Below are 26768 nucleotides of genomic sequence, written 5' to 3' on the forward strand. Positions count from 1 at the left end.
AAGTTATAATTTCGCACACAGCATACGTTCCAAGTTAGAAGATACGGAAACTGGACCGCTCAACTCGCCAGTTTTCCAAGAGGAATCGGATGTGGCCAGAGACAGCTCAGAATCTGAGTGCGTCCTTTCTGATCCGTGCAACTATCATCTTGGTGACGACGATTTTTCGCCGGATAAGAAGGTGTCATTTTTGGCTGCCGAGAATGGGGACACGTTTGACCTTGACGGCTTAAAGAAGAAGAAAAAGTAAGTGACTGGTGTTTAGGATGACGATTTCCTTAATTCGAGTGGATGAACGATTCCAAAGATAACGGAGTATCGATATTTTTATGCTTAGTAATTACGATCGGCTAACATTAGATTTAATTCGTTTTAATTATTATTTTCAGATCAAATCTCATTAAAACGTTATCTTCTATAGCACAATATGAACGGATTTGTCGAAAGCGCAGTCAGGTGAAACTGAATTTATCTAAATTGTCTTTTGTCCAGTTTTGGTTTCCTGTTCGAAAAACTTTTTGTATTTATTAATTATTTGTTAAAAGCTTCCGCAATAATATCGGTAGCTATTCTATGATTATTACTATAAATTTCAATGACAATCTCTTTGCAAAGTTGCAACTATTTTACAATAATTTTAGTTGCTTTCAGTTCTTCTAATTTTTCTCCTTTGAAAAACTTTTTATATGCGACAATAATGATTGGTGTAATCGAAGCTAAAGTTTTTGTGATTTAATGTAACATTTTTATGCAATAAAATCCACTTAAATAAACAAAATTAATAAAATTACTCTTTCTATCAATTTGGTTTCGTGTACACGTAATTTGTTCTAAAAAGTAATTAATTTGAATCGACTGATGCTCCCTCAGATTTTCACATAATGGGGGCTATATTAGCTCCCTTACTACCGTAAACGCTATTTTGAAATTTAAATTAAATCGACTAGAAGATATTTATGACAAGACGAATTAAATAAAAGTTTAACACCCTGTATCTTGAAAATATTAATTCCCGGCCCTATACGTTTACGAAGCTTTTACATCTTGTCGCGTCTATTCATTTTGTACTCTTTTCTCGGTCGATCAATAAAACGAAATTAAGAAAGATAATCTTGTGGAATTACATTTTCAATATGATTTCTGGCATATGACCGCCACGGCTGGCGCGGATGTAGTCCAATCTGGACGTCCAATTTTCGATTACTTTTCCCAACATTTGTGGCCGTATATCGGCAATAACACGGCGAATGTTGTCTTCCAAATGGTCAAGCGTTTGTGGCTTATCCGAATAGACCAATGACTTTACATAGCCCCGCAGAAAATAGTCTAGCGGGGTTCAATCACAAGATCTTAGAGGCCAATTCACAGGTCCAAAACGTGAAATTAGGCGGTCACTAAATCGATTGTGGCACAAGGTGTGTGACATGTTGCTCCGTCTTGTTGAAACCACATCCCCTGGACATCATCGTTATTCAATTCAGGAATGAAAGAGTTAGTAATCATAGCTCTATACCGATCACCATTGACTGTAACGTTCTGGCCATCATCGTTTTTGAAAAAGTACGGACCAATGATTCCACCAGCCTATAAAGCGTACCAAACAGTCAGTTTTTCTGGATGTAACGGTGTTTCAACATACACTTGAGGATTAGCTTCGCTCCAAATGCGGCAGTTTTGTTTGTTGACGTAGCCATTCAACCAGAAGTGCGCTTCATCACTAAACAAAATTCGCTTATTAAAATCGGCAACAACGGCAATCTCATTTTGGGCCCATTCGACGAATCTATGCCTTACTTGATGATCGTTTGGCTTCAATTCTTACGCAAATTGGATTTTGTAAGCACGTAAACCAAGATCCTTCCGCAAAATCTTCCATAAAGTGGATCCAATTCCTGTACTCGATGGCGGATAGACTCATTCGGGTCTTCCTCAATGCTACGCTCTACAGCAGCAATAGCTTCTTCTGTGCGCATCGTACAGCGTCTCTGGGGATGCGAGTTATCAGTAAGAGTAAACCTGGTGCGAAAACGTTCCATGGTTAATCGAATTAACTGCTCCGATGGACGATTTTGTCGACGATAAAATGGACGTAGTGCGCGATACGTATTCCGCACAGAACCATTATTTTCGAAATAAAATTGCACTATTTGCAAGCGTTGCTCAGGCATGAGTCTATTCATGATGAATTGCCAAACCAAACTTGACAGCTGTTAAATCGGTCGCCATCTTGAACAGTAATGCCAATTTAAATTTCTATACATCGAAAAAAAACACCCATTATAAATTCAACCAAAATGCCACTGCTGAGTATTTTGTTAATTGTGGCGGTAATAATAATAATTAGGTTAGTGACAGGTGTTTTAGATATATGGTTAGATAACTTCCATTCCATTTCTTTCTATCTTGTTGCGTCTATCCATTTTGTACTTTCATATCAACAATATCATTGCTGAGTCTTTTGTTAATTATGGTGATAATAATATTCAGTGTAGTGACAGGTGTTTTAGACCTACGGTTGGATAACTAGTCCATTTCTTTCTATCTTGATGCATCTAATCCATTTTGGAAGTTTTCTCTGGCTTAATCTCGATTCTTCTTTATACCTGCGAAGTTTTTCGTTGCCAATTTTTATACTTCTTCATTGTTTTCCACCCTAGGAGGCGTGCAGTCCAGTAAAAAAATTTCTTGCCTGGATGATTACGTTTCAACAAATTTAAAATGTTAACGCTTTTAAATTTTTGGTAATAAAGCCACAAACTGTTCATTGTTTGCATACTCTCTACAAAAAAAAACTCCGCTATTCAAAACAGGACAATTTTTCAGCTAGAACGAGTGGACAAACGTAGCAGAAGAACATGAGATACCGACACGGTTATGGATCTATTTTAGCGTTTTGTTTCTTATCAAACGGTCGCGAGCTAAAACTAGAACTTCATTTTCCAGAGAACCAGTTTCTCGTTTCGATCGATGAAATTGGACTCTTTTTATAGACTAACGTTATAATTGGTTTTTACTACAGAAACAACAATTTTCCACCGTTTTTGTTTTTACTTCTCAATACAATGCTTTTTATTTGTGTATGTGTATTTATAAGTGAATGTGTGATGTTGATGTCTAGCGCATTTCTCAACAAAGCCAATATAGAAAAAAATAGTTATAATAAGTGTTATTATGAATATTTTGTGGTTATTTTGATTTTTCTTAATATACATTTGTTTAGGCTTTAGGAGCCTCAATTTGGGTGGTTTGACATTATGGAAAATACCTTCTTTTCTTGGAAAAAATTGAGGAAAAGGTGTTTTTACAGAATAAATTTGAATACGAGCGTAGTACTACTAGGCCCTTTGAAATATGTTTTTTGTTATTTTTATAAATTGACAATTTCACGAGTGTAATGCGCCACTTTGATATCAAATACTCGTCAAACGAATTCACAAATTGGTTCTAATTTTCGGAAATTTTTTGCGTCAATTCACTAATACCAACTGTTCAAATATGTCAAGGTTATGTCATTATGATTAACCAGTTGTTGAGCAAATATCATAAAATAGTTAAAAAACTAACTTTGTTAACTGTTTTCTATATAATAAGGGTCCCCTGTTTTATCGATCAGTGCACAAACTTTTGGTAGGAACAAAGAAAATGGATATCCTACGCAATTCGAAAGCTGTACATCAGTCTAGACATCTTAGATTTACTGAATTATCGCATCTTGAAAATTTCTGTTCATTTTGTCTTGTGATCCTACTCAGAATTTTATCTAAACTTTCTTTTGACATTCTAAAAAACTGTTTAAACTATGCAGCGTCATTTTTAAACTCTATTTTAAGCAATTTTCACTTCGCCTTCATTTTTATTTTCTAGCCAAGGACTAATCCGCCATCTTTCGATTTTAGTTAGCAAAAAATTATTTGTGTAGAACATACTTAAACAATACTTAAACATCTCAATAAGGTCTATTACGAACTATGAATTACTGTTATAAATAAACACTGGTCCAAAGCAACAAAACAGTCAAACCTAACCTTGAAGTACTATGAATTAATCGAACTGTTAAACTTCATTTGTCAATTACTTCGTGAATTTGGTGTCAGTGTATTGACATAATAAAACAAACGACACGGCCGAATAAGAGCCCAAAAACAACAGAATTTCCCCCACAACTTGTTTCATGTAAATGAACACTTAATTGTTTATTATATTTGTAGCCGTCAGACCTTTAATTCCGCTGATCTCACTCCATCACCAGGGCAAACGATTCAAGACAGGTGTTCGATGTTTTGACGGATCGCTTCTCATAGACAAATCGAGATAGGTTCGCAATCGATCATAGTTCCTCGAACGCTTAAAAAATTATATTTAAAGCGAGCAAATGCAAAGCTAATAGGCTACAAAGCATACTTGCATACCTTAAACGTTTCATCACCTCAGAAATCGCTACATAGAATGACCAATTCATCTATGTGAAGAGAGACCGCAATGCCACGAGATGCCATATCCACAAATTGACATCTCGTTCGTAAAATGTAACTTTTTGCCGCGAATGTGCGGTAATTATTTATATTTTTATTGCGGTTGTCACTTTTTTTACGATCTTTTCGTACACCAATAACGACAGACCGTGGAATAAATACGTTTTATCGACAGATATGGCTCATTGATAAATTTTGACGAAATTATGACCGCCGTTCCATCAACGTCTTGCGAGTAGGCGGGTCGCGAAAATTAATTCGAGACAATTTTGACAGACCGATCGGGTTCGCGAAACCGTTTTCGATAGATTTAAATGGCCGACGGTGCCCTAAAAGCTACGAAAATGAATGGGGAAGATCCCGGAAGTTTGGAGGAATCGTAAGTTCCATTTAATTTTTTTGGTTTCCTATTTGGACTTGAGGCATGAATATATTATTCCCCCAGAAAACATCATTCTTCATTAAATCATTTTCGTAGCACTTTAACCTAAATTACAACAATCTTCTTCTTAGTTTTAAAATTTTACCTCTTCTAGCATTCATAAAGACTGCTTGTAATTGAAGTGAATTTCCTCAAGAGCATCATATTCTTTTATTATATACTTTTTATATATTTATAAATAAATAGATGTAAATCATAACAGGCCCTTTTCTTTTTTTTTTCTCTTCTTTTGTATCGAACTTATTGATGTTTCGCCAATCATTCTGTTGGCTTCTTCAAAGCTTAACCGAAACTGGTTTCCATTCTACTCTGTACCAGTTTATATACTGTTTGAGTTTTCACCATTTTAGTGAAAGGTAAACTCCTGAGTCGCGGCTAAGATTGTTCAGAGATTTCTATGGATTCTCGGATTTTTCTTTGGTTTCTTTAGGAAGAATCTGTTTAATGAGTTTAATAGCCTTTTAGCCTAGTTGATATTTTTCGTCCTGTCTCTCCAAAGTATTCTCCGCATATACTCTTGTTGAACCCTTGATATATGATTAATAATGTTTTGAATGTAAGGAATGAACCACAGTTGCAAGTAAGGTTTTTTTTTAGAAACTCATTCTTCAGGAGGTTGTGGTGATGTGTTTTTTGCAATTGAACGCTCATTAATATCTTCTAATTTTGAAATTGTTTGAGAGAAGAGCAGATCTTAGGTGTTTTAATTCTGGATCCGGCGATTCGGTCGCGATAGTTTTACTTCTGGGACGGATTGAGATGTGACAATGCATTTATTAAGGTATCGGTCTGTGTGCGTAGGTTTTCTGTGAACTGAACGACCCGATATCTACGAATGGGAATTTCTAATTCAGTGATAAAGCGTATCTTAGGGTGTCCATTCTGGAAGGGCTTCTTGACCATGATGCCAAATAACATAAGTATCGATAAGCGTCCATAAAGTTTCCATTTTAGATGGAAGGTGTCGACGGCTTTCTTCTCAAAAGCTTCCATTTGCGTGACCGGTGATAATAGAGAACCCATAGCCGTTCCTGATATTTGTTCATAAATTTTACCGTTACCAGAAAAATATGTTCCAAACAAGCATTTTCCAATTAAGATGGTTTGGTTCCAGATTCTCGGATTTTAATATATCTGAAATAATATTGAGAGTGTCAGGAGTAGGAACTTTACTAAAGATGTATTTGTACTAATGTAATGGTAGAAGCTAGATATTTTGCTAGGGAATAAGTTGGAGAACCGGTGCTAACAATAGGTCTAGGGGGTTTGTGAACCTTAGGGAGATTTTTTTTCACGGATTGATGTACAGAAAAAGCTTTAATAGAAGATTTGATCTTAAAAAAATTGAAATTTTTGGTTTTAGCTTAACTTAAGTTGTGTAAATAACTTTAGATATGGATATGCTAATTATCATTTTAAAATTATATTTCAAGTCTTACCTACGTGTTTATAAATATGTGGCACCTATTATTATAAATTAGATAAAATATACTAAGCAAATGAACAGCTTAAATAAAAATTTGTCCTTAAATCGTAATAATATTGTTATCCAGATTAATTTTAATTACATTTGCAATAATTATCAATTTCTAAATAAAATATATGTATGTATAGGTACGTATCTACAAAAGAACGTTAACTGGGTAAAAATTACCTAAACTAACTAAAAAATTATAAATAAAATTAAGATATGTGTTTGAACGGAACGAAACTTAATAGTCAAACGTATTGCTATTTACTGAGTCCTAGGAGGACGTTACTCAACGCAGTAGGGGGTATACAGCCCAACATAGTCATAGTCTGTCCATAGAAACATTCGTTACTACCGACTTATCTCATCACAATTATCAACAGTAACGGCAACAAAGATGTGAAAAGTGCCATTCATTTTATTAAGGCGACAGATCAGACGGTCTGGATTTATTTTTAATTCTTGGCTCCCGCCTAGTGCAACGCCGTCGTTGCCAATTAAAAAAATTAATTAATAGATCATAAAGTGAAGACTGCTTGCTGGTAATGTGCTTTTGTTATCTCTTTTGGTAGTGGTGAAATGAAGTCGACCCGGTTTAATGCTGGAAGTTTTCCGTTGCCGTGAGTCTTTTCGTCGATCGACTCAGCATCTCATTTAGCGATATTTTGTCCGACTCGTTCAATATATACAAGGCGACACTCGAAATTGAAGTGCGCAAATGAACCCGTCCATTATAACAAAGAAAACTGCTGAAATATTTATGCAAACTCGCCACACGCACCATGTGCCAGTCCATTTGTTAATTAATTAATTCAAACTTTTAGTTCCGTTTAGTTTAATATAGCGGAAGTGTTGGTAATGTGAACTGTTTAATGCCTGTTGCACTTGGGCAGCCATAGTTTAAGTTTCATCATGAAAAGAAGTGTCTTAGTATTATAGACTAGTCACTTCGTTACAACCAGTGACATAGAAGAAAACATATTACAGTCATTCGTAAAATGGGCAACATAAGTATTTAGTAAACTTCTTTCTCATTGCCGAATAAATGGGTTTTAGATAAAGTGGTTATATGTTTGCATATGTCACTATTTCCTGTTTATCTAGGAAAGCATACAACTACTCCTAACCAAACCATTTTTTTAATAGAGCACACAATTTCCTTCTTTCAGTAGCTTAAAATACATAAACGCTTCAAGATCGCAAATTCGTGGTTAAAATCTCAAATTCGGTCCTGGTGTATAAAAGTGATTTTTATACAGATCTTGCTTGATTTAAATGATAATGTCCATACATTAGTTAAGTTAATGTATGAAAATGATATGGTGTAAACATTTTAATTTTTATGCTATAGTGCGTTCAATTTTTAAGAAATAAAGTTTTTTACCATATCATTTCTATCCAAACGTTCAATGGCATGGCTAATTTTTTTCCCAAAAGAATGTTTCCAAGCGTATCAAATTTCAACAAAATATCAAAATCTTTTGGTTTTTTGTTTTGTTACCCGAAATTTCCGCCTCGTACAAAAATAAGTTTAACGGACTAAATTTTCCGCCAAAATAATAATGAATAATTAAAAAAAAAGCATTTGAATAGCATCTTTTCTTCAATTCAAACCCCGCGAGAATGTCAATGGTAAAATTAAAAAAATATATATTTTACTAAAGTGTTGTATGGTGGTGATGATTATGATAGGTAGAAATAGTTATCTCTTTTTTAAAACTTTTGCACTATGTACTTTACAATTAATTAGTTGGTTAACAAATAAATTCGTCCTTAAGTATTGGCACTTATTTAATAAACACCCTGTATATCAAGGAATATCTTTATAATATTCTTCTATTTCATTTTATGTAATTATATATATATATATATATATATATATATATATATATATATATATATATATATATATATATATGATGACACTATACTCCGGGATATCATCCGTTCGCTCGTTGAACTCCGACTGGAATCCTGCAAATCCTGCATCCGACTGGAATCCTGCAGACGTTTCGCCAAAATCTCACTTGGCATGTTCAATGCTCGCGCTCCGAAAACACTTCGAACACTTCGGAGCGCGAGCATTGAAGATGCCAAGTGAGATTTTGGCGAAACGTCTGCAGGATTCCAGTCGGATGCAGGATTTGCAGGATTCCAGTCGGATGCAGGATTCCAGTCGGAGTTCAACGAGCGAACGGATGATATCCCGGAGTATAGTGTCATCACATTTTTCCATCCGTGAATCAATACGTGAGAATATATATATATATATATATATATATATATATATATATATATATATATATATATATATATATATATATATATATATATATATATATATATATATAATATTTTAAAAAATCCGGTATAATACGTTAAAACATAAGTATAAAATAAAACTAACATGACAACAAACAACAAAATTTTTTCATGATCAATAAAATTTTGATTTGTTTACTCGCGTCATTAAATTATTAATAATATTTATTTTTAACTGAACGAAGGAACTAACAATGGCGTTCTAAGTAAGGTATTGCTTTAGGACTTGTTTTTTTTTATCGTCTGTTTAACGATCATTGAATATTTAAATGTCAATTAATGTCCCACTATCTTAATAAATTAAATTAAACTCTCTATACGTTGCCTTATTTAAATACAAGGTTGCCCGTACATAAGTCTCGGCCATTCAGAACGTTCGAGCATAATATTAAACATATCTTCAGATAATCTTCAAACAAGTTGAAAAGTACCGGAAATAATATTGATCTTTCGTTCATTACTTTATCTGCTAACACTTCATAAAGTTTCGGATTAATTTTTGGTACAACTATTGTTTATTTCATAAATTTTAAATCCAAAAAATAATAAGTCAATTGTCGGTGTTACTTAATAAATGATATCCCTAATGATTACCAACTAATTACTTTTTTCTGATAAGATTAATTTGAAATTAAAATATTGCCTTCATGGCTTAGCCTCGTGACTTAGACTCGATCCTGTTCTTCCTTATGACCTGAACGAATGTTTAACTCTGCGTCTCTGGATTGTCGGGAACAGTTTTTTCATTATCCCAAATATTTAGTTCTCTGTCAGCTCCTCAAGAGGTCTCCTCTCCTTGGAGTGGGTACTTATCTAATTACATTTGCTAAGTTAGTATGCTTTCCTTGCCGGTAGCGCTCCTTAAGTAAAACATGTAACACGATAGTAACTGCTACAGTGACCACCTAGTTCGAGCAGAAGATAGCATAACGGATGTTAAGAACGACCTCTTCCTAACAAACCAAAACGAAACTAACTAAAAACTATAATTAATGTTAATGCCAAAAGTGTAACGTATGCTAATCTTTTACGAAATTCATAAGGCTCTTTGAAAAACTTTTCGGCTTCTAGGGTAATGCGCATTACTCGTTATGGAGACCGTAGAAAACAGACATGACTTGGCTCAATCGCGGCGATAAACCGCTTAGAGGAAACAACCTTGGTTTGAAAACACGTGGCTCGTATTTGGCACACCACGTGTCCGCACTTTATTTAAACCATTTACAGCACTAAATCGGCATTGATTACTGACCTAACGCACGTTCCTTCCTGAATAAATCTGAAATTTAGCGTGAACGCGTGTGAAGTGACACGAAGAGTCAATAAGCGATTGTCGACTGACCTTTCTAAACCACCTAGTCATTATACCAAAAAAGAAGATGTTTTTTAAAGTAAAATTTCATTCGAGTGTTTTTTTAATAATCAATCTTTTAAATTCGCAGCTGAAAATCGTAATCGCATTTTAACCTTCTTCTTACCGTGTTAACACAATTTTTACATTATATCTTTTTAAAAACTTTACACAAGGGTTCCGCAATTTTATTTATTGTCATTTAGTATTTACAGATTCATTTTCTGTATATTTTAGTTATGACGTGCATCAAAAAAGTCAACAAAAAAAATTAATGTGGGGTACACTTGTACCCCGTATGGTATGCCAAGAGACTCATTTTGATTATTCACGGTCATGCGTATTACAGTAAATATCAGCTGGTGTCGGACATTTTAGATTTTTCAAATTATAACGCTAGCGTGAAAGGTTACACAATGTTACACAGAAGGAATAAATAACGGCGGTGCTCTAATGAGTGAAATTGTGTGTGAAGATGTGATTATAAGGGGTGTTTTTTTTCGATGTATAGAACTTTAAGTTGCAATAAAACAACTATGGATTATTCGATTGACATGAATTTAATTTATCCGAATGATAATCTTGTGGCATTACATTTTAAATATGATTTCTGGCATATGACCACCCCGGCTGGCGCGGATGTAGTCCAATCTGGACGTCCAATTTTCGATGACTTTTTGCAACATTTGTGGCCGTATATCGGCAATAACACGGCGAATGTTGTCTTCCAAATGGTCAAGCGTTTGTGGCTTATCCGCATAGACCAATGACTTTACATAGCCTCACAGAAAGTATTCTAGCGGTGTTAAATCACAAGATCTTGGAGGCCAATTCACAGGTCCAAAACGTGAAATTAGGCGGTCACCAAACGTGTCTTTCAATAAATCGATTGTGGCACGAGCTGTGTGACATGTTGCGCCGTCTTGTTGAAACCACATCTCCTGGACATCATGTTTATTCAATTCAGGAATTAAAGAGTTAGTAATCATAGCTCTATACCGATCACCATTGACTGTAACGTTCTGGCCATCATCATCATCAGTAAGTACGGACGAATGATTCCAGCAGCCCATAAAGCGCACCAAACAGTCGGTTTTTCTGGATGTAACGGTGTTTCGACATACACTTGAGGATTAGCTTCGGTCCAAATGCGGCAGTTTTGTTTGTTGACGTAGCCATTCAACCAGAAGTGCGCATCGCTAAACAAAATTCGCTTATGAAAATCGGGAACAACGGCAATCTCGTTTTGGGCCCATTCGACGAATCTACGCCTTACTTGATCGGTTGGCTTCAATTCTTGCACGAGTTGGATTTTGTAAGCACGTAAACCAAGATCCTTCCGCAAAATCTTCCATAAAGTGGATGGACACAGATCCAATTCCTGTGTTCGATGGCGAAGGACTCATGCGGGTGTTCCTCCATGCTACGCTCTACAGCAGCAATAGCTTCTTCTGTACGCACCGTACGGCGTCTCTGGAGATGCGAGTTATCAATAAGAGTAAACGTGGTGCGAAAACGTTCCACGGTTAATCGAATTAACTGCTTTGATGGACGATTTTGTCGACGATAAAATGGACGTAGTGCGCGATACGTATTCGGCACAGAACCATTATTTTCGAAATCAAATTGCACTATTTGCAAGCGTTGTTAATGTAAAGCTAGTAGCTCTGCTTGTAAAACAATAAAAAGTGTTTTTAAAAACGAGACCCGTCGTTTAAAAACTTTAACGTGTTTCATACTATACTTTTTCTACGACCGTTAGTGTTTGGGTAGCTTGCGGGACATTACCATCAGAATTGAAAAACGTCACAGTTCAAAACGTGGGAAATATCTCCGAAAACATCCGATTGCTCTCAAACTCGTGCGGTAAAATCCCGGAAATGTCCGAAGTGGCACAGATCCGTGGGAAACGGAAGTGGTAAAGTGACGCTTCCCGCACTATAGACCGGTGTGTAATTAGGCATTTTACAGGCGGGAGTAGAAAAAATATATTGCAACAACTAAGTCCAAACAAATCTAAACGATTAAAATTTACCTTTTAGAGATTCATTCGCAAAAACCCCAAAAATGTAGAAAAATCGGGAAATAATATACAACAATCTCTTATTACTCATATTTTAATATGTGTGGCGTGTATGACAAAAAAGAAAATCCTCATTACCACCCGTCTTCCTCTAAATAAAATTTGCTTCAGAGAATCGATATTCCAGTTTAGATAGAATTCGCTGCTGTGGACTAAGACTAAATTAATAATTAAAATGTACCTAAAACACTCGACATATAGTTGGAACTAAAGTAATATGTTCCCTGGGGAAACGGGGTCAGTCTCTTGAATAAGCATTTAATATCATGTGAGGGAGATTTCAGCGGAATGCATGCAAATTTTATTTGTTCATTTTCTCTGTTCATTATTTGCTCTCTCAAGTTATCAAATGAAATACCGCCGACATTAGTCCTGGTTTAACACAAATTGGTTCATATAAAAAATCGATGGAACTTCATCCGTCTTCAAATGTTAATTAAAAATGCGTCCCAATTTTAATAAATAGTCCATTTTCTTCTTTAAAAAGTGAGACTCCGACACGTCATAAACAGAGATTAAATTTTTTCGCAAAGCCGCAAGAAAATTTCCGCACAATGGGTTTTTAATATGGACTGCTAAGCTGCCTTTTTTAACGGGGGAACAGTAAGTCCTAAAGTGGACAAACCGATTTTGGGAAAAGAATATTATTTTATATCGATCCTGTATCGCGTACTACATGTTTTTTTTCTTTTGAGTTTTGCTGAAACTGAAAAAAGCAATTTTTTCATGAATTCGACAAAAACTATGTGAAGAATTACTTTTTAAAGATCTTAATTTTTTTTTTATTTTATTATTTTTTTTACTGTTATTTTATCAGTGCCCCATTTTGGCGTTTGTGTGTATTTTAAGGTTGGTTATGTGTTTCTTTGCAACTTATCCAATCGCTGTTTTCGAATGAAGCAACCTCGGTAATCACAACCATTATGAACGAGTTGTTTCCTCTGCCATCCAGATTTTGATTGTATTCCCTGTCGATTATCTGGATATAGAAAACACAGGCTGTCGACCTATTGTTGGCGTCTCTGCTTTACGCCTTGCTAGAAGATCGACTTTCACGTTACACCCTGGTCCGCCATGGCTGGTATCCACATCCATATAGTGTTTCTAATGTTTTCAAGGCGGCCTGATTATCTATCCGTCACTCATTAATATTTCGATCGTTTGGTGCTCCCCATAGATTCCAATCCCAACCCACAAGTGGGACCGTCAACAGCGATGTCTTGCCTCCGGTTGGTCAATCTTCTTTTGTTGTGCAGAAGGCATTCATAATCATGGCTGCGTCTGCAGCTTGACAATTTTAGTCTAGGTCAGTCCATGCCCCTGGAGACCCCTATGCCTATTGATACACACATGGGCAGAATCCACTCTTAGATTTGGCCTCTGAAACTTAAACCCTCCCCAAACGACCGAAACTCTGGCGTTCACAATATTAGGTTTTCAACAAAATGATTCCCGAACAAACTTAACTTTTAGGTTTATTTACTAAAAAACTAATGCCATATATAGCGAGACCTACGTTATCTTGGCGTCTTGGTTATGTCAGCCAACAAAACCTATGATTTATTATTATTATTTACAGAAAACATCACTATGACCAACACAGGAAATATTCGCTGCCGGTCGAAAGCATGGCTAAAAAGCGCCACCACCATTACCCGAACAGAGACGGCGCGGATAATGGTGCGGGTCACCAAAGAACCAGGAGAGTATCCACTCAACCCGAAGACGAAGAGCTACGTGGCGCCGACAAAGACCAACTGGACAGTCACAGATCGGACGATCCTAGAGGTTTCAGGAGACACAAGACGTCGAGACCTAGTCAGGCATCGCTTATGCATATCGGCAAAGGGGTAGAACTACACCCTTACTTTAAAAAGTTATACGACCACAGTCCTCACGCGGTAACGCAATGGCTAACATTATATTCCGGAAGTTGACGATTGTTGATTTCCAGATCTTCGTCGAACTCAGCGAGCTTATCACCACCGAGATACAAAACGAGAGGGAATGGAAAGAAACCGCTAGGTGGATAAAATATGAAGAAGACGTCGAGGAAGGCGTCGACAGGTGGGGCAAACCTCACGTCGCCTCGTTGAGTTTCCATTCGTTGCTGAATTTGAGAAAATGCCTCGAGAACGGCGTGGTGATTTTGGATTTGGAGGAGAAGGATTTGCCGGCTATAGCGTACAGAGTTTCCGAGGACCTGTTCAAAGAAGACCTCGTCAGGGAAGAGGACAAGGCGAGGATCATGAGGATACTGTTGGTCAGGCATCGCCACGTCAACGAGCATCACGAGAGGGGTTTTAGGTTTCCGAAGAAACACAGCTACACGTCTTTGCAGGTGGGTGTTGTAAGGTTATACCGGGTGTTCCAAATTCGTCGTTGGGGACTGATAAACATCAAGAACTACAAGATCGACTTTAATATTTCCTATTCGCTTTACGTCATTTTGAGGTGCTGTTTTGCTGTTCTTGCTATTCAAAATTTTGATTATCGGGTACGATCCGAAAGAACCTGTCGGTCTTATTTGTATATTTTAACAAACAAACCCTCAGATAATCGATACGGCAAACGTCATAACGGGAAATTCGCCCATATCAACGGAAATTAATGATCCAGCTTCCGTCGTTTTCCCCGTCTTGGCTCTCGAATAATGTACCTCCGCAATTTTCCATTGTACAAACGAAAGTTTGAGGGTTTGTTTGATGTTCTCGCGAATTGTTTGCCGCCGACGCCGACGGTGTAACAAATTACGTATTCTCCGAAGGCATTCCGGCAATTTTAAGTTTCCATCTACCGGAATAGAATTTCTTTTTCGCCATTACTCCGTCACGGACAATTTTCCGGCTATTAGATTCCAAGGCGACGAAGTTTTTATTTACCAGAATTTTTTTTTGCGCTATTTGGTGTCTAATTGTTAACGCATAACGTAACTAATCCGCCAATTTTTTTCCTTTAATATGACAAAAAAAATGCAAAACTGTCAACGTTCAAACAGGTTAGGGATAATAACGTCCAATTTGGGAAAAAAATGGAAAAAGAAATTAATTGTCTAAATTCATAACGCACTAGATGATGTTGAAAGACTTAAAATTTCACTGAGATAAAGCCATCCTCTAATTGAACCAAAAGACCAAAATGTCAACAGCACTCCATAGAGCGTGTTAAAAGTTAGTTTTTAATTTTACTCTTAAAGACTGGCGACATTACAAATGTTCCCGCCAAAAGTGAATTTTAACCGGCAGCACTACTATACTACTACTAAGTTTCAAAAGCACCTTCACGATTGTCACCTCCCAAAGAAAGAGACCTTGAACTAGGACTCTACAAGTTCATATTAATTTGTGGATTGTGCAAAGTGTTGTGGGAGAACTATTTAGAAAGGTTTTTAAAATATTTTTCTATCTTTTCTGTCGTGAAATAGAAAACACGGATGGTCCCCTGACATTTTGTAGCATAGGATTACTAACTATCCAAGAACTTTCTGAACTTTCTGAATGAGTGCTGGGCAGCGCAAAATTAAGCAATATTGGACCAACATAAATCAAATAGTCCATAGATATAGTGAAAATACACGTAGGTAGCTTACTGATGCGCTAACCAACCAAGAAAAGATTAAGGTCTGTTTCGACCTTGCTTGCAGTCGATGTGGTTGGAGCATAATATGGGCTACGATGCCGCTATGATGGCTCGCTGTTCTGTGTGCTCTGCTCAGGGTCGCCTCTGCCTTCCGCATGCAGTTAAAGAGGGCAGATCATTTTCGGTCATCGGCTTCCCAAACGTGTGTCTCAGTATTTAAGATTTGCACCGTTACTATAGTTGAATAGACGATTTGGTTTTGATAACTCGCTTCACTATTTATTCGGTTATCGTTATTTTCCATTTGTTGATGCGTTTTATACCGAAGGACTAGCGAAGAGTGGACTATGCGCGATTGTTTAAGATATTGAAATGAGTGTTTCGAAAATTGGACAAAGTAATAAAGGGAAAACATGATATTTTTGATATAAATGATATTTTTGTTTCATGTTTGTTTCAGATCTTCATCTTTTTCATCGCTTCTTTTCAGGTAGTCTGCACGCCATATTATTTTTCAAATACCCCTTTTCTATTTTTTGTTAAGAGCTTAAGGCTATATCACAATATAGTATTGCGTCAACCTCACCTAGACGTGGTGTTGCCTATTTTCGCTAGATCGCAACAAGAAATGACATTTCCACCAGAATAAGTGAACAAATTTCTCTCATCAACATCCCTGGATATAAGTTTGAGAAAGACGGGATACTCTTTTACCTTTGCGTTGGGAAACTGATCTTGTCAAGCCTAGAAAAAATATCGTGGAAGCAGTTAAAACTTAACTTATTCACATAGGATCTAATCAAGAAGTATATGAGCCACTTGAAACCCAAAACGATCGACGAGATTGTATCCGACAAAACGATACTCGAAACTAATCGAGGTAGAACAGGAAAAAGTCAATAAACTTCCCATTAAGCCGATACCACTCGTCGGGGAAGCCTGAGAGGGCAATCGATATCCCAAAATGACGCAAGCATCCCATCGTTTTACGAGATCTTAAACATGCAGCCCGAAAAATAGATTTTTCTCGCACGATATTCACAATATCGGAGAAAAATAACAAAAGTAAAAGGTTATTATTTGATTATATAACTGAGTTACGAACGCTAGTCCGCTCTTCATTTAGACACTCGGTATAAACACAATTAAAACTTGCGATAAGACTGCACCGTCGACTCACCAAATCTAGAGGAGCACGGTACTTCTTTTATGCTCGTCTAGTACGTCTCTTAGTACTCTTAATTGTCTGCTTCCTAATTTTGCGCGGTGGTTAAAGAGATGAATAAGAGTTTTGATCTCTGCTGAACACATCTGACATATGTTATCGTTGACTATCTTAATGATATAAAGATGCCTTCTTAGTCAGTTTTTCTATCAGGCTAATTCTGTGGCGCAGAGGGCCTCCCAGTTAGTATCCTGGATTGCCACAGTTTTTATTATTCCAAAAGTTAAATCATTTCTATGAGTTTACCATTTACCTTTGCTGGTTGAGTTATGGTGCAACTCTGTTCAAGGCGGTGCAGTTTTTATCCAAAACGCTGCAAAGGGGGTATAATTACGAGAATTCGATTCTATATATTATTTGCTAGGAGTCGCTGAACGGTCTGGTATTGTGAAAATAGCTGATTTTCCGATTGCATTATTGTGCAAAGGTCAATTAGCGACGGATTGCGTAATCCCAAATCGTATAACGCGCCCTCTAGCGATCAATAGAAGTCGTCAGGTAATTGATATTTTAATATTTCCTTTGCAGCCTGCGAATTTGAGCAGCATCTTCCCGGTTATTTGGACAACTCGTTTTACATTGGAATTTATTTGTGTACCCCAGTCGCATGAAATAATTTATAGTTTTTCGGTAGATACCGGCTTAGAGTGTTTTCTCTCTTTTCCCTATACTAACGCTGTTACTGATGTTATGTTTGACAACTAGTGTATCTGTTCGCTCTCTTGGACGCAAAAAAAAAACAGTTTTGAAGCCAGCTTTTGCTATTGTGCTTTTTAAAATTTCCCCGTCGTTTGCCGAAAACTGCAGTTTCAATATAAATTCCACTGGTGCAACTAAATCTTAGTAAACGACTGTTGAGGGACCTTCCAGATTTAAAAAATGAAAGAATATAGATCAGTTGACCAGTTTTATTAATTACACTTACTAATGAACCATTTTAAAGAATAACAAAAAGTTTCCAATGATCTGACTTCCGATTTAAACTCATACTTATTATAAAATATTAAGAAACAAAAAATGTAATTCTGCTTTTCAGGAGTTGTGAAAAATAAGCCTGGCCAATAATTATTATTTGCGGATGGAAAAAACGAGCGTAAATTAAATAAATGAATAATAAATGTTAGATTTTTAACAATGAGCTTTTGTAAGTTTAATGTTCACGATACTCGGAAATGCTTTCAATATTACACTCTTAACCTTAGTCGGTCTCTGGTAAACTAAAAAGCCGATAGGTGTCCAATATTTATGTATCCATAGTATATCAGTAGGAAACCTGTCTGAAAAAATTCGTAGGAAATTATCTTTTTCTTTATTCTATTTAAATCCAAGAGATCATACCCAAGATCTGAAATTAAAACTCAAGTATTCGTCTTATAAAATTACTTGAAGAGGATGCTATACTTTTTCTTAAGTTAGTTTGATTTCAAGACTGGATTCTTAAAATTAGAATTGATTGGTAAAGCAGAATTTATAATAATAATTATTATAATTGTATTTTGGGCTATAAATTGTGCAAAATGCGAACATTTGTAATACTGCTAAATAACAGAATGACGTTAGATCATGAATAATAAATTATATTATATTAATTTTTAATCCCAATAGGTACCAAATATTGTGTACTACTTTCCGGACTTATAAAATGTTTTCCCAAAACTGCAGTTTTCGACCAACAGCTTGTCTTGCGCCGCTAATAATGACTGCCGACCCCTAAACGAAACTTCGCCCATTCTAGAGCCTCAGCGACACGGAAAAACGCAAAGTCAGCTACCCTGACGCTAACCTAAAGAACGGCGACGCTGAACACAAACTGCTCGCCGCTCACGAGAACCACACCGTGGTCGACATCAAGGACGATGCGTATTCCGCTAGTACCGAGGACGTCAGACGGGCCAGGAACGACGCCATCTTGAAAAGAATCCCCGCAGAAGCCCAAGGAGCTAGCGTGCTGGTGGGCGAGATGGAATCGCTCGAGCAACCGGCTATAGCCTTCGTCCGACTAGCCGAAGCTGTGATCATCCCATCTCTTATCGAAGTTTACATCCCCGTCAGGTTTATCTTCATCCTTTTGGGGCCGAAGAAGGCGGCGATCGATTACCACGAGATCGGCAGATCGATATCGACCCTAATGGCAAACCAGCAGTTCCACAATATCGCATACAAAGCAGAGAGTCGAAAAGATTTGCTTTCGGCTATCAACGAGTTCTTGGACGACAGTATAGTGCTGCCTCCTGGCGATTGGGAGCGTCAGGCGTTACTCCCCATAGAGGAAATTAAGGCGAAAAGCGACGCGATCAAGCGTCGTAAAGAAAACGCCCTGAAGAAGGAGCAAGAGGCTCAGGGAATAACGAAACCCTTGCTGGCCGGAGCGGACGGTGACGGTGACGGGGGAGGAAAGAAACCGCCTCACAACCCGTTGGTGAGGACCAAGAGGCCGTGGGGCGGTCTCATCAACGACTTGAAGAACCGCTATCCATACTACAGGAGTGATTTTACCGACGCGTTTAATGCTCAGTGTCTGGCCGCTTCCATTTTCATGTACTTCGCCGCCGTATCCGGAGGCATCGCTTTCGGTGGTCTCAGTGGTTTGAAAACCGACAACCAGATCGGGATTTCGGAGAATTTGCTGTTCACCAGTATCGCGGGGATAATATTCGCTTTGCTCGGGGGTCAGCCGCTGATCATCATCGGAACTACGGCTCCGCTGTTGCTTTTTGACGAGAGTCTGCTGCAGTTTTGTCAAGGACAAGGTAAGTCACTACCTTACCAGGATTTACTATGTGCACAAATCTCCAAAGCATACTGGTACAGATCCTTATTCAAAATGCTTCTTCTACTTATTGAACATGTTCAATGAAACCGATTTTTGTCTGATGTATTATTCACAACGGATTTTTAATATGATATTAACTTTTAGGCATCGAGTTCCTGCCTACGAGGATCTACATAGGACTGTGGCTCGCGGTGATAGGCATCGTGGTGTCAGCGTTCGAAGGCAGCGTGCTGGTAAAACTCTTCACCCGATTCACCGAAGACATTTTCTCCGCCCTTATAGTCTTGCTTTATATCATCGAGAGCATCCAAAAAATCTACGCGGTATACGAGAAGCACCCGATACTGCCGACTTACTGCGATTACGAAGTGACCACCTACAGAAACGCCACTGATAACGACACCGTCCCGACAGAGCTAGGAACTAATTTACCGGTCGGTCTGGTGCCGCTGACGACTGTTGTGAAAATACCGACCCAGGACGCTGATGGAAACATCATAAATCAGCCGAATACAGCTTTGTTTTGCACTATCCTTACACTGTTTACGTTTGCTATCGCATATTATTTGAAGATATTTAGGAACAGTCACTTCTTAGGAAGATCGGTGAGTAAAGCCGCTCAAACCTGTTATGGCAATGAATAAATGGTGTTATTTCTTATTCCAGGCAAGAAGGGCTCTGGGCGACTTTGGCGTGCCAATAGCAATAATATGCAATGTGTTCCTAGATTTTATGGTTCCGGAGATATACACGGAAAAATTGAGCGTTCCGGAAGGGCTTTCGCCTTCAAAACCGGAAATGCGCGGCTGGCTGATCCCGCCCTTCGGCATGGAACAGCCGCTGCAAGTTTGGGTGATGTTCGCAGCCATTGTACCTGCCATGTTGGTGTATATACTGTTGTTTATGGAAACCCATATCTGCGAGTATGTAACCAAGATCTACTTAAGAAAGCTTAATTTAGGGAAAAAAGGGACAGTTCTGTGGTTATATATAAGGTTATGAATGAGCATTGTAAAAATAAACATATAAAAAAGTCTGCTCCTACTCCTACCAAATAGTCAAGCTATGTTATATAAAAATCAAAAAATGGCTTTCCAGGCCATTTTGGGATAAAATTTTTAATAGAGTATGCACCATGTAAAATTTGCATTGTCACAATTTTTGATATTGGCCTATAATTTTTCAAATACCATCTCAAGATGGTGTTATCAAGGTCAGCTGTGTTTGGAGCTGTTATTGTTGTTGGAAAAAGTTAAGCTCTATTGCACATTGAAAAATTAAATGCCTACCTAATTAATATTACAGTTTTCAAGTGAATCAAGAAGCAAATTTAACAACCAACTTAAACATTAATCTAGTTAAATCTAATAGCTACAAAAAAAGATGGAATTAAACTCTCATAAATACCCTTTAATATGCTCAGGTGTTAACAGGATTTTAATAAAATATTTCACCACAATAACCACTATTTTTTGCACTGTACATTGAAACCCTTACCTGTAAAATTGACCAAAATCTTAGCTCAAACTGGTACTATTAAAGAATGTAGAATGCCCATTTTTTTGATAGTAGTCATTTATAGTAAGCCATAATTTCCAGAATATTTTTTTAATACCAGTATAAAATCAACTCGTTTGATACTGACAATGAATGTCTCTTTTTGCAGACTAATCTTGAACAAGAAAGAGCGAAAATTGAAAAAGGGAGGTGGTTTCCACCTGGACATCGTCATTATCTGCATAACGAACATCCTGGCCGGTTTCTTTGGTTTCACGTGGATGTGCGCCGCCACGGTACGTTCGATTGCGCACGCGTCAGCACTGACGGTGATGTCGCGCACACACGCGCCTGGTGAAAAACCGCACCTGGTCGAAATCAAGGAGCAAAGGCTCAGCTCGCTTTTGGTCTCGATTTTGGTGGGCTTGTCGGTATTTATGTCGCCGTTGCTGAGGATGATGCCAATGGCCGTTTTATTTGGTATCTTTTTGTATATGGGCGTGGCGTCCACCGATGGTATACAGCTATTCGACAGGATGTGGATGTGTCTTATGCCGGTCAAACACCATCCCCAGGTCTCTTATGTTCGAAAGGTAAGTCTTTATTTAATATGTAGTTTGCATGCAACCAAAAATTACCTTGTTATTAAATATAGGTAACTCAGAGCTTAATTTAAAACTCAAAATTCATTTAATTGCGAACTATTAAATAGTCAAAAATAAATTGCGGTAGCGCTCGTCTAAGAATTAACTTGCTTACCTTAGACCTATTTCAATAGGTGGAAGTCTGAAATCACTGGAACCAACAAGGCGCTGTATACTCAGTAAAACATTCACCAAGCGGTCGTCAAAATTAGATATAAAAACAATTCTTTACACTGGAAGCGCAAACATGGCGTCTATTTCATAAAACGCGGGCGAAGCCAGCCGCGATTTTTTTTTCGTTCAGGACAGGCAACTTTAAATACGATGTCGCCTTAGGGACTTCATTAATTATACTATTTTTATTATATTATTCAATAAAAATTACTCAGAAACACTGTATAAAATCCTCTTGATTTGAGGCACGCCGTTTCTTTGTTTCAAAATGTCTACCTGGTAAGTAATTATTTCCTGGTGCTTTTAAATGGCGAATGCGCCAGATACCTAAATATCTAATGGTATTTAATTATACTGCTCGATGGCACTACATACCAGAAATTAGGCCGATTGCCATTAGCATAATGGTTGTTTTTGTCTTCTTCCCCTGGTTCGAGCTTAAACTTTCGGTTTCGCATTACAAACGACTTCCTGCTAGAAGTAATTTGACATCCAAAGTTTTAATCAATCCTTGGGGCTGGTTTTTAAACAGGCACAGGGAAAAGAAAAAAGCGCCTTGACGATAAAGTTTGACGATTGTATATGACCCCGCGGAACTTTCTCCATTAAAAGTTACGTAATATTTTCCGTTTGTATGCGAAAACAAAACAAATATATTTAGTATTCCCGACAGATTGTGGTTTGGTATTCGACGGCGATTCGCTGAATCCGATCGCAAAGTTCATGCGAAAAATTGGAGGCATGCAATTCTTTTTCAACCAACCACCCGGTGTGTGTTGTATGATATTTATTTCGAACGTTTTAGCGTTTTTCTGTCTGTGGTACACACTGCACCTACCTATTAATAGTATTTAAATTAAATTATTCACTGGACCAACTGGGTATTCCAAACATGTTTGTCCTACGCTAGTATGAGTTTATGCGAAATACTTTTTACAAAAACAAATCGAAGATAAAATTATAAAAAAGGAGAATATATAATATGTATAAGCGGGTACAGGGTGGATCAATTCCAATGTGATTTTTATGTTGGTATCTAACATATGAATGTATCTAGCATATACGTATATCGAAAAATGGAAGTATAGATATTGTCGGCTTAATTTTTGGGAACAATTCAACGACGGGGTGGTTCTGGAAATTATGCTTTTTTGGAAAAGTCATAACTTTTTTGTTTCTATAAATTTCGAATTTATTGGTATTTTTTATGCTGAATTCTACGATTATTTTTTAAAACTTGAAATATCTCAATAATTTGTGATGCGTACATTTTAAAGGAAATTTCATAAAGTATAAAAGTATGTAAAATAAAATGGCATACCCCTTAAGAAAAATACCAATTATATCTTATATCTCAAAAACTGATGGTAATTACAAATTACAAAAAATCCGAAATTTTTAGAGATAAAAAGATTATACAGAATTTTTATAATACATATTTTTATAAAATAAAAATATATGAAGGCATTTATGCAGTTAATTCGGATAGTTGACAAAACCAAATTGACGCAGATCTTTTTTTTTTTTTTTGAAAATCAAGCCTAGAACGTGTCTACTCGATTTTCCAATATATTTGGCTCAAAACCATCAAATAATATCGATACTCGCCCACCGTGTACATACTACGTGTCCCATATGAGGTGGATACAATCCTTTCTTCAAGTTTAAACAAGCTCTAGTTGCAATAATGTTAAATCTAAAAAATTGCATTGCGTTTTGTTATCACAATGATTTGTTTCCATTTTCGTGTGCAATTGTGCTAAACTCAATCGCGACAACATACTGTTCCTTTGTTTTTGCGGTAAACAATGATTTGTCGCTAGGCTATGCATATTTGCACAGGAAATATAATCCCATTAGCGAGGTTTTTACCAATGGGAAGTGATAACGAGCCGATAAAAGAGCCAAGTTATTTTGTATTTATACAGACGTTGCGAATGAATAAACACGACCGATAACGTGTTATAACAAATCGATGGATTTTTCTAGTGAACGTCAGAGTTGTCATACGACGACAAACTTGAAAGTTCATTAAAATACGTGTAGTTTCAAATTTTTCTATTTTTAAGTCCTTCCACTTAGGGTTGATTGCCTCTAGGTTGTTCTTAATTCCAATATATTTTTAACTATCTTCCGGTCAAAATTTCGAAAATATCAAATTTAACTTCAAAATGTTTAAAAAAAAATTAAGGGATTACTTCACTGTCCTACTATCAGCCATATTGCCGACGAACAAACTCGTATTTTTCCTTGTGGTTATTATAATTTAAATGGTCCATTCATAATAATAATACTAGTTGAACTTAACTTATTTAACTCATTCGAAATATCATACCTTCCATGCGAGAAATCTCCACCACCATGTTTTCATTACATATCAACATAATTGTCTCAATAATTATAGCGTGAGTAAAGATTTCGTACAAAGTAAAGCCAATTAGTTACCGTTGTTTTAGAAAAAAGTATTCGTAAGATCTGCAATAATTTCTGACACACGTCTCGTAATTTACCGCACGAAATTGATACTCCTCTTTGTGGGGAATCCAATTAAGTCAATAAGATATTAGGATTTAATTAAATAATTTAGTTTTTAAATTATAAGCATTATTATTAATTATTAATAGAAAAGTCCAAAATTTCATTCATTCCGTTCAAAACAAAGTTTTTAAACTCGAGTTTATCGCATACTGGGACAAAAAGAAAAACCTTCAACACCGACCAACAAAATCATGTCTATTTTAACAAATATACAAAAGAAACAGGTTGAATTTATGGTTTATGTATTTAATTTATCTTGGATCCTAGCTATGTAAAAAAAGCACTCTATTTGGATACGCTCCAATATAAAAAGGTAACAAGGAAAAACAATGTATAAAAGTTAGGTGTTACTAAGAAATTTTATTTTTAATCTTGACTGAAATTAGAAAAAAAAATGGTGATTTAAATATTAATTTTAACGTTGTTTTAAATACGGACATCTCTAGATATAATTAATTGATTATCCGTTGTTCTCATTAATTATCAGATCCGATGAGAGGCGGCAGATGCACAAAGGAAAAGTTTATTGACATTTTCACCAATTCGTTAGCCGTTTATGGGCATTCCGTTAACAGGACATTAAATTATCCCATTTCGCTCTAATACATAAAAATTATACGCTTATAAAAATTGTATTTAATAACTTTAACTCTTTGATTTCTTCAATTATGGAATATTTTTCTTTTGCTTAAGTAAAGGTTTTTTTTTTTTTAAAATTCGAAGGCAAAAATACAAACAATTAACGTTTTCAAATGACACCTTCCACCACATGATTGAAAAAAGATTTTCTGAGGTGACAATTTATCGCTATTTTTTTTTTTATTTAATTACTGTTGTTTTTTGTGAAAAAATTTTTTTTACTAAACTTTGGCTAAAAATCGAATTTCCTCAATATATGGAAAAATAATACCATTTTTGGGGGCAACAATCGCGTAAAGCATATTGGGGGGCAAAAAATCTGAATTGTGAATAACGGAGGAGCCGACGGTGTGCGTATACAGTATTACGTTACACGTTATCCGCGTTCGATCAAATTAATTCGTATTCTCGGCCCGATAGCCGACCACTTTTGTTATCGCCTCACTGGTAAGCTTAATAGAGAAACCAAAGTTCGTTGACTACTAATTAAAACCTCAACATAAATCTTTGCGTTGTGCGTTGCGCCTTTGCTGGTTTCGAAATGCAGCAAAAACGGATGCTGGGGAACAATTGCTCTTGTCCAGTATAATAGCGACCAGGAATGTTAAAAGCTTTTAACGATTACGCCGGCCAAATAGGTATACCTACTTATATTATCAGTTAAACTTTAAGGGTAAATAGAAGTATAATTTAAGTACTTTCATTTTTTTAACGTATAAAAAATTTGAGAGTACTCAGTACCTTACTCAATTTACCTTGATAACATTTTAATGGGCTGTAAATTTTTTGTTTTTAGAGATATCAAGGTAAACAAAAAACAAAATGTAGGGTTAGTAGCCAAGTTTTTTTTCCAAGTGACTTATAAAACAAAATACTATCAATTTTCTGACATACAAGCCTACATCATATTTTTTTAAATGGAAACCCTGTAGGTGTTATTTTAGTTAAATCGTTTTTGACAAATTGGCAAAAATAGGAAATTTTTTACATAATTTCAAAGAGTGCACTGACTGCAACAATAATTATTTCCAAATTAAAGGAGAACAAAAACTGCCAAGACACACTAAAGTAAAAAATTCTTCAACTATTTTAAATACTGCTGTATGTGACCACGATTTTCCTGAACACATTTCTCATACGCTCTAATTGTATGATGTCTTCGAGTTCTGTGCACGTGATTTTTTATGTTCCCAAAAGAAAAAATCGATTAAAGTTATGTCGGGGTTGTTGGCTGGCCAATCATTAGTTCCGTCGTTTTTAACTTGTACAACATTGCTGTCATATAATCAGCGCTTATATATTTATGGGTAAATTTTCTATACATTGTTCTGTTTGATGCTCTAAACTTTTGCTCTATAAATATCGGACCCAAAATATGCCCATCTATGATACCACACCATACATCAATAGGAGATGTTGTCATATTTGTCATTTGTGTCATGCCATGTTATCATTGTTTTCTTTTCAATCGTACGTAATATTAAAAAAAAATTGATTTTGTCATAGTCTTTTTTTCGTTTTGACCATTCGCCTACTTGGCGTGGATGCCATTCGAAAT

The 26768-nt window shown here is 36.4% G+C and overlaps 1 protein-coding gene across 5 annotated transcripts in view; it reads left to right on the plus strand.

Annotated features, from left to right (window-relative positions):
- LOC132707263 (band 3 anion transport protein) overlaps positions 1-26768 on the plus strand; it is a 133327-nt gene that overhangs the window by 82701 nt on the left and 23858 nt on the right. For 4 of the 5 annotated variants that reach the window (XM_060679049.1, XM_060679050.1, XM_060679048.1 and 1 more), the window contains exons 5-12: positions 22-246; positions 13721-14042; positions 14096-14482; positions 15785-15922; positions 18681-19695; positions 19863-20323; positions 20385-20641; positions 21385-21808. In XM_060679049.1, the coding sequence (XP_060535032.1) occupies positions 22-246; positions 13721-14042; positions 14096-14482; positions 15785-15922; positions 18681-19695; positions 19863-20323; positions 20385-20641; positions 21385-21808 (3229 nt within the window). The remainder of the gene's footprint in view (positions 1-21; positions 247-13720; positions 14043-14095; positions 14483-15784; positions 15923-18680; positions 19696-19862; positions 20324-20384; positions 20642-21384; positions 21809-26768) is intronic. The other variant, XM_060679051.1, reaches the window with a different exon arrangement.

Source organism: Cylas formicarius, unplaced genomic scaffold (assembly GCF_029955315.1).
Source record: "Cylas formicarius isolate icCylForm1 unplaced genomic scaffold, icCylForm1.1 PGA_scaffold_9__14_contigs__length_23061073, whole genome shotgun sequence".
Classification (NCBI taxonomy): Eukaryota; Metazoa; Arthropoda; class Insecta; order Coleoptera; family Brentidae; genus Cylas; species Cylas formicarius.